The sequence below is a fragment of the Hippoglossus stenolepis genome, chromosome 13, assembly GCF_022539355.2.
Source record: "Hippoglossus stenolepis isolate QCI-W04-F060 chromosome 13, HSTE1.2, whole genome shotgun sequence".
Taxonomy (NCBI): Eukaryota; Metazoa; Chordata; class Actinopteri; order Pleuronectiformes; family Pleuronectidae; genus Hippoglossus; species Hippoglossus stenolepis.
The window spans coordinates 19,249,646-19,260,718 of NC_061495.1; the positions used below are offsets into that span (position 1 = coordinate 19,249,646).

Below are 11,073 nucleotides of genomic sequence, written 5' to 3' on the forward strand. Positions count from 1 at the left end.
CTTGTGTGTGTGTGTGGGTGTATGTGTTCTCTATTTGAATTGGTTAAACAGCTGGTTTCCATTAATTCAGATGACATGTTAACAGTGAATAATTAAAGTTTAAAAGGAGCAGTTTACCCACACTTTTCTCTCATCCAGGCAGCATTTTTTTATTTTTTTAACACATCTGGTGATGTGTTTACTGACTTTAGTACAAATGATTATGTTTAGTTAAGTATAGTTTAGTTGGAAAGTTATTTGTCCCAGCAGATGCTGCATTTGCATTTTTGTTTTTCAAATTGCTAATCTGTAAATGGAGTCCATTTTGAAAATGAATCCACTTTTTTAAAATTTAAATCTAAAACTGGGGTGATGCTTCCCAGATCCAGCTTTCTGACACACACACACACACACACACACACACACACACACACACACACACACACACACACACACACACACACACACGCAAAAATTTGAGATTATGTCAAATTTATCTCCATATTTTGTTTCTGTATCTTTGTTTACCTTAACTGATTGGACGTTGAAACAGCTCTAACCAGATACATGCACAGGCATTTTGGGAGGTAGGGGCTCAAGTGAGAAAAAGGGCACTTCTCATAATTATTTATGAAAAAAAAGGTTTTAAAACCAAAAGTTAAATATAGTATCACATCTCTGACTTACTTAACAATTTTTTTGAATACCCTCACACAAGTTAGCTAATTAGTTTTTGTCTTTAGGCTAATTAGCTTTAAACTCCAGGCACTGGTAGCTTAGTCCTTTGTTCATCACCACTCAGCTCCACACAAGCAAGCAAAACCACCAAAACTGGGACAGGAGCTGGGAGGTGGGAGGTGCTGCCTGTCTGACATGACTGTGATAACTGTGTGCTCACTAGTGCACCTTCACTAGCCTCCCGATTCGATTACCATTCAGCAGTCAACGATTCAAATGCACAACGATGAAGCATTTCAATGTATCACATCCACAATTTCCTACTTAGCTATTTTACTGCACATTTTTTCATCAGTTAATATCACTTAATAAAATCTGTCGGACAAATATGAACTCCCTTTTTATTTAGAAATTGCTTTAAAAAGTATTATAGACTGTTACTGTTATTAAAAGTGTGCTGTAATTTACAAAATAAGATTTTCAATTCAAAAATCAGACTACAACAGTAAATCTATGACAGTGGTCAATGCTCTCCCCACTGATTTGACATTCATTCAGTTAAGACTTGTGCTTCACCAACGACTTAAAAGATCCAACTCTAATTATAGCCTTTACTGTATTAAGGTGGCCCCCTTAATACAGTAAAGGCTGCACTGAGGCGCATTACTCCACTGGTCAACAAGTGTTTGAGTGTGTGAGCGTGAGTGTGTGTGTGTGTGTGTGCGCGCGTGTGTGTGTGTGTGTGCGTGTGTGTGTGTGTGTGTTTGTGTGTGTGTGTGTGTGTGCATGACGGATGAATGTATCATGCATTCATCCGTGCAACAACCTTAACCTCAAAAAGACTTGTGACATTCTGAGTCTCCTGGCGCCTAAAAAAATAATAATTGTGCAACAATTATACTGTATCTAAAGCTAGAAAGACCAGGTGTGTTCACTACCTCCCATTATCCAGAAATGAAGCCCAAATATCCCGGACGTGAACGCTGCCATCTTGTGCGATTGTGGGATGAATCTGCAAAAGTGAGGTCCCACCAATACACGGGCTTCGACCAATCACAAGTCGGTCTCAGCTGTCAATCATGAAGTCTCACCCTGTTTTTATCAATTAACTAATAAAAACCAAACTTACCATAAAAATGAACCACTGGACAAACATCAGTGTGATAAGAACTAAGTAAAGTGACAGGAACCATCTTTGAGAAAGATTTATTTGATGTATACTTTGACTTTTTGGTTCTGTCCATATCCCTTTTACTAACATGGATGAGGCAGGGCTCATGACTCATACTGCATACCAGCCACCAGGGGGCAATGGAGATGTTTTGACTTCTCTTTTGGGGAGATGCTATGTCATCCATCTTTAAATAAAGTCTATGATAATACCTCTCATTTGATGTCCACTAGAGGGAACTAAACCTACACATTGACAATGACACTCGCCTCGTCTGACCTGTTCCTCCTCAGTGGAGGAACGTTTACTCCCCGACACTGAGTAGATGATCGACACAGTTACTTTTTCACTAAACCACAGCGACACATTGACAACATGTTGCACACGCAGCCTTGGATGAACAACACAGTGAGCCCTGATAGAAGCCGTTCTGCTCCCACTCTCCTTCCTCTTCTGATGATGCAGAACCTGCAGACAGTACATTTCAATGTCATGACGGATACAAGCAACATGAAACGATACAAAAAGAAGCGTTTAAAAATAAATTACAGAGAATTAAAAACAGTACATAAACAAATAAAATGATAAGAAATCACAGTACAGGGAAAGAAATGAGCGATTGAATCGATTTAATCAAAGGTCTGAACAGAAACTAAGAGTTGAATTTACAGTCTGCAGAGAAATTGTTAAAAATAACAAAAAAGAAAGAGATTCTATAATATCCAATCCAGGATGGATGTCCTGATCCATGCCAAAATGTTATGAGTTCTTTCTCATGTCCCATCCCCTCCGTTTGGTAGACTTAATGAAATAAGCTCTTTCTTTCATAGCTGCTCTGTTTATTTATCAGTTTGAAGGAAAGTATCTGATGGCAGATGACTCTATTTTTAGTTTTGTACCATGCACGGGTCAATGTCCAATCTCTAACTATGATTCTCCCACGAATGACGCTTCGTCCATCAAAGAGGTTTTGTTTTCATTGCAGTTTTTCTGTCTGTTAGCTTGATCACACAAAAACTACTGAACTGATTTTAATAACACTAGGTGGACGGGTGGGGTACAAGCCAAGGAAGAAGCCATAAACCTTTGGAACTGATAGGATGAAGGTAGGCAGATCCAGGGATTTCTTTTCAGCTTTATTTTCAACATTTTGAGATTTGGTGTTTTTCCACGAGTTTTTCAAGAAGTAGTGTAGAAAAATCTGTCATATGTAGGGTGCTAATGTCTGTGAACAGATGATCTCGGCTGTGGGTCCAGATAATGTCCCGATTTTTTTAATCAAAGTAGTATTAGAAGTAAATAAAGTATTTTTAGAGAGGTGATCTTTTGCCGTATGGTAACAACCTGCAACAACAACCAATGTGTAGCTGAGATAATGACGATCGAGAATGTTGGTATGTATCTGAACTCAATACATATATGCAATATGGTGATAAAGAGTACAATCAGCCTTGGTGGAGGAATGTGCTCTTCAAGTGCCCAAGTGTAATCTGGGCCAGAATAAGGAGCTGGAGATGGGTCACCTAATCCATAAACCGTTATTTGACTGGACACAATCATGATTTTCAACTCAGAGACATCACATTGAATTTTGATTAAAGCCACAAGCTCCTACAAAGTGTTATTTTAAAAAAATGTCCCACCAAATATAATCATCTGCAGAGGAAGAAAAACACTGAGTCAGTCTTACCTGAACAAACCGGTGCTGCTGAGCTTGTCAGACAGACAGAGCTGAACTAGACTGGGAGCTGGTAACTGGTTTGATCATTTACAGTGCACTGTGTTTCCTGCTCCGTGGCATTAAACTTACTGTCCGGTTAAAAGGTGACGAGGCCTCTTTAGTGCAGTGTAACCAGTGTAAACCAGACTACTGTGAGATGTCAGTTTACTGCAGGGAACAAGTGAATATGTTAATGACGTCATTACTTATTGACACAAATATGATATGAGCACAGACTTCTGGAAGGAGGAGGAAGAGAGGAAGAGAGGAGGAAGAGAGGAGGAGGAAGAGAGGAGGAAGAGGAGGAGTCCTTTTGACTGGATAAAAGAAGACACTGATCCTGCAGAGAGAAGCTGACACTGCTATAACAGGAGCACTTATTTTATTTTAGCCATATTCTACTAGAACTTATACTAGTGCAGGTAGAGCTGTGTTTAAGTTGTTGTGCTTAGTGAAAGAAAGTATTTGTTCTCATTGTTATAATAATGCTTAATGATTAGTAGTTTTTAGACTAGTACTAAATGCATTTGTAGTTTTAAGATAGAGACTATCTAACAGTCTACCATACCTTATGGTCATAGCATCTTCAGTGGTTATAGTATAATAAACTACAGGTGTACAGCAACAAAAAGACTAGATCAGAGTAACATGCAGAACTACGAGGAGTCTGTGTCGTTCCTGGGGACCTGGGGCCCGTTCCAGAGGAGGGTCTTCTTCTCCCTCTGTCTCACCTGCGTTCCGAGTGGATACAACATCCTGTCCGTCATCTTCCTGCTGGCCAGCCCCCCTCACCACTGCAAAATCCCTGCCAACAGCAACCTGAGCCAGGACTGGATAAAGGCCAGCATCCCATTACAGGTCAGAAGCAGTCAGAGCTGGAATCAGACTGAATAATTCTGAAAGTGATAAATAAACTGAATAAAGAAATTATTATATAATAATAATTAAGATTTTGTCTTTAATCAAATATGTAATAATTTCAATGGAATAAAAATATGCCGCCTCTTTGTCCATTCATGAATTAACCTATTTACATGTATATAGAAATCATATTCTTTATTTTTATCACATCTTTGGATTCTTTTTGAAATGTGCAGTAATATAATTTGGTATAAATCAGGAGAAATAAAGTCCCTTAAAACTGTACTGAATTACAGTACTTGAGTAAATGTGACAGTTCAACATGGTAGAGGTGCCTAAGGGGATAAAGAGGGCTGTCCACAAACCAGAATGTTGGTGGTTCGATTCGTGGCACCTCCAGTCTGCATTCCGACACTGAACCCAAAGTTTTCCCTGATGGTGGTGAATGGTGTGTGATAGAAAAAGCGCTGAATATAGAAACTCTGTATGAATGGATGAATTTATACTGTGCAGTCGATAAATAGTTTGTTATTTAATAATAAGCTATTCATTGTCCGCAGTAATCTAATGATTTACTGTATAACTTATGAACATGATCCTCATGCAGGTTAAAACTGGTCTGAAGTGATGTGGTCTGATCTGGTGCTCTCTACCTCCCCATACTGTTGTCATGGTACAGGCTGAATAATGATGATGCTGCTTCCTGGTCCGCAGGGGGCTGGGCAGTCGGAGAGGAGCAGTTGCTGCCGGTACGAGCTGGACCTGGTGCAGAACCTGTCTGCAGCGGGACTAAGTCCAGATGTCCTCCTCAACTCCTCCCGGGAGGAGGACTGTAAAGATAGATGGACCTACAGTACTGAGCACTACCAGTCTACTGTAGTCACCGAGGTACTGAACAACTGCTCCTACTAACATTACTGTGGAGTTTACTCCTGCATCTTCTGCGAGTTCTAATAATATTAAAATTACAATATACACAATACAAACAGACTATTACTTTTACTATTTTTATCCATGACACCTCCTCCTCCTGTCTCGTGTACATTACTGTTTAGACACCAGCATGTTGATAAGAATCCAGTCTGGTCTGAACCGCTTCTGTCTGTTGAATCACTGGAGGGTTGAGACTTTCCTCTGTGGACACCAATCATTGACTTACCCCAGATGGATCCAGAAGGTTAAGATGAGGAACTGGAAATGACTGAACTCTCTGGGTCACCTAAATATGTCATCAAGATCCATTAATTATTCTCTGAGAAATCCATGACAAAATGTTGACAAATGACGTATTTTACAATGTTAAAGAAAGGGAAAGAAATTTCCTTTCTTTAATCCACGCATCCAGATTTGATGGGCTCTTCCCTGTTTCGTGGTAATGCGTCCAGCAGTGTTTGTGTAATCCTGCTAACTAACAGATGGACAAACAAACAAGCAAACACATATATCCTCCTTGGCTGAGGTATTAATTGGTTCACTGTGTCCTTTGTCTTCCAGTTTGACCTGGTGTGCAGGGACCAGTGGAAACAGCCTCTGTCCTCTCTTTTCTACTTCCTGGGAGGAGTGTGTGGCTGCTTCTTATTTGGACAGGTGGCTGACAGGTACTTTTCATTTTCAGTTCAAACTGTCACATAATCAATCCTCTCCGCAGCTACAGAGTTTCCCTGGACATTTAAAATACCATAAATTTGGATGAACGTCACACTAACTGCTAACAATCTTCCTCCATCAGTTGTTACCGACACCGCTCTGTTGTATTTGTTTTTCAGATTTGGCAGGAAGCCTGTTCTATTTGCTAGCTTGGTCATGATCAGCATCTTCAGCTGCGCACTGGCTTTCTCTCCTTCCTGGCCCGTCTTCACTGTGCTCTTTTTTATGCTGGGCTTTGGTCAGATTTCCGGCTTCATTGTTGGATTTGTATTGGGTAAGGGTTTTTTTCAATTACAGGACACTGTGTTCTGACGTTTATCCCCCTCTCCATTGGTTGTGTCTATTGTTGTTCTGCTGTTGATCTCAATGGAGTCACATTAGTGGGCCACACCATCATTTCCACCATCATTATCTTATACACAATCTCACAACAGAAACCCTAAAAGGTGCACTGGACACTTTATATGCGTGATTGTACTTCTTTTAATCATGGTGGTTCCTCCACAGGTTCAGAGATCCTGACTGGTTCAGCCAAAGTTTACTTCAGCAGCCTGGGGTATCCTTTTGCATATGTGATTTCTATGATCATCCTGACTGGCACCGCCTATCTGGTCAGAACCTGGAGATACCTGTCACTGATCTTAGCTGTGCCTGGTGTGGCCTGTATCCCCCTTTGGTGGTAAGATGACCTCAGCATTCTATCAATATATACATGGATAACATGTGCTGTACGACAATTTGGTTTTAAAGTGACATTTTTCTTGTTAGCTTTGAAGGAAAGGATGAAATATGACAGGGGCCAATTTGTGATGAATTTGCCCTGTGGAATGATGCCTCTTCCATTTGATCCTGAGAAGGACCCATATTCAGACCATAAACTGCATTTAAAGATTGACGACTCATTCCCACTTCCTCCAACTATTGAAATAAAGTTAAAATATCATGAATACGAATGCCACCATTCTCTTCTGGGGCACTGTCATGTTATCCATCTTTATGTATAAAAGTGCATATTCTGCAGTTACTTTCAACCGTAAATGTACTGTCTTCTTTACAACTGTTCTAAAGACAGTGATAATAATAATAAAATAATTGCCAACGTAATCATTTCCAATTTCCAAAATATTGTCTCATTAGATTATAAGCTACAGTGAAGTGTTAAGTTACGTTTTTTGTTTGACTGGCCACCAGGCTGATTCCAGAGTCTCCTCGCTGGTTGCTGTCTCGTGGGCGTTGGCATGAAGCAGAACTCGTGCTGAAGTCCGCAGCTCTACAGAACAATGTGGAACCTCCAAATATCATCTTCGCCTCAGCAAATGTAAGTACCTCAAACATCAGTGTCTTATACGCTCTAAAGGACAGTGGCTGTTCAACTGTAGATTCTGTCTCTCCACAGGTTGAAAATGCAACCGACCAGAAAGCAGAGTCCTACAGCATTCTGGACCTGCTGAGGACCTCAAATATTCGACATATCATGCTCATTTTGTGGATCATCTGGTGATTTGAAGCACTTTTTTATTCATAAAGGTTTCAGGAGCTTTCCCCTTTTATTCTGTGCTAGTACTACCAATAGCAAGGCCAATCGGTTTTTCCATCGACAGATAGTTGTCCATTTCCATAAAATCTACTGTAGATAACTACAAATTATTTAATTGACTGTCCCATAAGACAAATCTTCCAATCTCACACAAGTAATATTTGCTCAGACATTTCCTGATCACTTTCCTGTGCTCCAGAGGATAAACCCTTAAGATTTTAATGACGCCACAACCTTTCCACTAACACCATCCAGATTTTAGCCTTGTCTTCTTGTTGATTGCAGGTTTTCTGGGAGTGTAAGCTACTTTGGAGTGTCATTCAACACGTCCAGCCTCTACGGAAACCCCTACCTGAACTACTTCCTGTTGACGACAGTTGAGCTCCCAGCATACGTTACAGTCTGGTTGTCAACGCGCAATCTCCCTCGTCGCCTGTCATTTATCAGCTTGACCCTGCTGGGGTCACTAGCGCTGCTCCTCGTCCAGGTCACTCAACACAGTGAGTAAGACAAATATGACGGAGCACCTCATTCTATTTTTTCCCTTTTTAACGAATGTGAATATTCATCCTGTTAAAAAAAAGATTGAAACCGTATTGTTTAGGAATCTTTGCAGCACAGCTACCCCCCAGTCACTGTTAAAAGTGTCCTTTCCGCAGAGCCCATTTTACAATAACTTGCAAATTTGAAACACTTTAAAATATAATCAACTTGGCATTTGAAGTTCTGAAAGACCCAAACAGCTGCTCATTTCTAGCTAGTGCAACATACATTTTGTTGCTTTTATCAGCTGTAAATTAGCCAGAGATAAGTTAGCATCAATCAGAGAATTGGCTAATGCTAGCTCAGTGAGTTGGTTGTTATAGATATTTGTTGAATGCACGTCTTCCTGCAGAACAACGACCCCCTTAAACTGGGCACGCACTGTACGATTTAAGCCTGTTTTTGCCCTGATTTCTGAGTCATACAAAGAGTCATACGATTTTCAGCTTTGTTGTGCGTTGTTTTCCTTGCAGTGTACAGGGGGGAGCGAGCAGCAGTTCATTGCTCCTGACCGACAGTCGGACACGCTGCTAAATTTCTGACATGTCCGAATTTTTGGTCGGCCAACATCATCCTGTCGCACAGTTGAAGCAGAGCCATGAGTCGATTCCTCAAACTCTGTGCCTTTTGTCCTGCCCGCGCCTGCACGAAGTGGCAAACACAGTGAAAGCAAAACAGAACTGAAGAGGCCAAATCTCCACCGGGAATTTAAATATGCACTAGAAAGCTGAATGCTTGATTATTATATTTACAGACTATGGATATTTTAGTTTTTCTTATTTATATTAGACCCATAGTCTGTTTATAAAAATGGACGTAGACTTTGAGTTTTCTAAAGTGAAGCCAATGTGGAAGTACCTGAAACCTGTGTTCTCTCAAATCACCAGAAGGGGCGACTCCACTGGTTGATCTTTTTCTGTAGAAGTGTATGAGAAAATGACTCTACTTCTCACTTGATTTGTAATGTCACGAAACATTTACTCCTCCCTGCAGGTCATCCAGCTGTCACCTTGTCCCTGGTGCTGCTGGGTAAATATGGCATCTTGGCTGGTAACGGGTTGATCTACGTGTACTCTGGTGAGATGTCGCCCACAGTCATCAGGAACACAGCAATGTCGTCCTGTGCCATGTTCTCCAGATTGGGATCCGCTGTATCTCCGTACCTGCTGCAGCTGGGTGAGACCTTTCACTTCATTCATCATTCTGTAGATAGTGTAAGAATAAGAAGAGTTTGTCAAAGGTTTACCATTTTTTAAAACTAATTTTCTCACGTGTGAAGTTTATACATTTTGTTTGACTTTTTCTGTCTGCACATCTTGTAGTAGCAGCATGATGAGTGGCATCACAAATATCAGATTTTGTATCAGATTTTTTTCAAGGTGAGGTTTTTAAAGTGTCTGTTCACCCAAATTACTGAACATGTTTTCTCAGTTGCCCTCAGCTTTATCTAAATCGTTTCAGTTTTACATGCTGAGATATTTGTCTCTGACCCTCTGAAGACATAAAAACTGTCACAATGAAAACTGTTGATAATACCACTATAGATGTAAGTGAGAATTGACTTTGTAATTTGGTTGAATTCTGTATCAGACAAATTTTGTATGAAGTCACTCTGATCTGATCTGATTTGATCTGTTTTTTTCTCCAGCTGTCTTCTATGAGTTCCTGCCGTGGATTGTTGTGGGCGGTCTGTCACTGCTCAGTGTTCTTCTCTGTGTCTTCCTGCCCGAGACCTTTAGGCAGCCTCTGCCTGACACCATCCAGCAGATGGCGGTCAAACAGAGGTAAGTCTGCACTTTCTCATTACAAATGTGTCTATCTGTATACAAATCTGAGATCTTGCAAGGCTCAACGGGTTGTTTTATCTCGGCCAATACCAAGGCCTCGATATGTATCATGTATTTTTTTGTATTTTGAAGCAATGACCTGGGGGCAGTTAATTTGAACCAAATTTCAAAACAATTATTGGTTGGCACTTAATATAATTTCAAAGTTTCTAAAAGAAAACTACAGTCAGCAGGAATCCACTATTGAAAAGTGAATGGATACATGAAAACTAACAGCAGACACAAGAACAGAAACAGTTGTCGACAATGACAAAATTAACAATTTTAGACAAAAACAAATGTATCAAATATATGTTTAAAATATGTACAGAAGGGAAAAAAACTACAAACTTACAATAAGAATCATGTGACTAAAAACTAACAAACAAAAAAACACTTGACAATAGGATGAAAACCAACTGTGTAGTGGGGTCTGAATGCACGTCTCTTAATCTGTCTTCCAGGTTCAGGTGGCCATGGACTTCCACCCCTCCGTCAGAGGATGATGGGAAATCTGCTAAAGATCAGCTCACTGCACCTGAGATCATCTGCACGACTCGACTTTAAGACTCCTGACACACAAACACACACAGAAAACTACAGACTACACAGAAACCGTCCAAAAATCCAGCATTTCATTTTTAGAAATCCGGTTTGGTCAGTGTTGTAGTTTTCTGCGTCCTCTGCGTGGTGAGGTGTGAACACTGGGAGAGGGTTCTGCAGAGACTGTTGTGATGCATTCACTGACACTTTATGAATTAGTTTATTGTACTTCGATAAGGGAAGGTCATGCAAAACGTCACTAAAATGAAGGTGAACCGAACGAGTGAATGTATTATTTTCCAATCAATTGATTATTTAAAACCATACAGCAAATGACTTTACTCTCTGTATTTCCAGTTTAGTGTGTTGTTGCTCATGGATTGAAACACTGATGCATTCATTCAATTCAGTTTTATATACAGGGCCAAATCAGAACTAACACAGGCACTTTAAAGACTAAGTTCGAGACCTTTAAGTATTATATTATAGAGAGAAACTCAACAGATCTGACCACGAGTGAGCACTGTGGAAAAAAACTCCCTCTTGACGGGAGGAAACCTCAGATAGT

At 40.3% G+C, this 11,073-nt stretch overlaps 1 protein-coding gene across 1 annotated transcript; it reads left to right on the forward strand.

Moving 5' to 3' along the window:
* The first annotated feature begins 4,196 nt into the window (after positions 1-4,196).
* On the forward strand, positions 4,197-10,529 carry LOC118120281 (solute carrier family 22 member 5). Its single transcript, XM_035175073.2, has 11 exons — positions 4,197-4,406; positions 5,124-5,297; positions 5,904-6,007; positions 6,176-6,330; positions 6,564-6,735; positions 7,248-7,374; positions 7,453-7,553; positions 7,879-8,093; positions 9,130-9,312; positions 9,785-9,920; positions 10,427-10,529. The coding sequence occupies exons 1-11, from the start codon at positions 4,197-4,199 to the stop codon at positions 10,527-10,529; spliced, it is 1,680 nt and encodes a 559-aa protein (XP_035030964.2).
* Positions 10,530-11,073: the final 544 nt, after the last annotated feature.

Excerpts from the sequence above, each read along its gene's own strand:
- LOC118120281 (XM_035175073.2), top strand. The coding sequence starts at position 4,197 with ATGCAGAACTACGAGGAGTCTGTGTCGTTCCTGGGGACCTGGGGCCCG. Across the intron at positions 6,008-6,175 it reads TTTGGACAGGTGGCTGACAG|ATTTGGCAGGAAGCCTGTTC; the intron begins GTACTTTTCATT and ends TTTGTTTTTCAG. Across the intron at positions 7,375-7,452 it reads TCATCTTCGCCTCAGCAAAT|GTTGAAAATGCAACCGACCA; the intron begins GTAAGTACCTCA and ends GTCTCTCCACAG.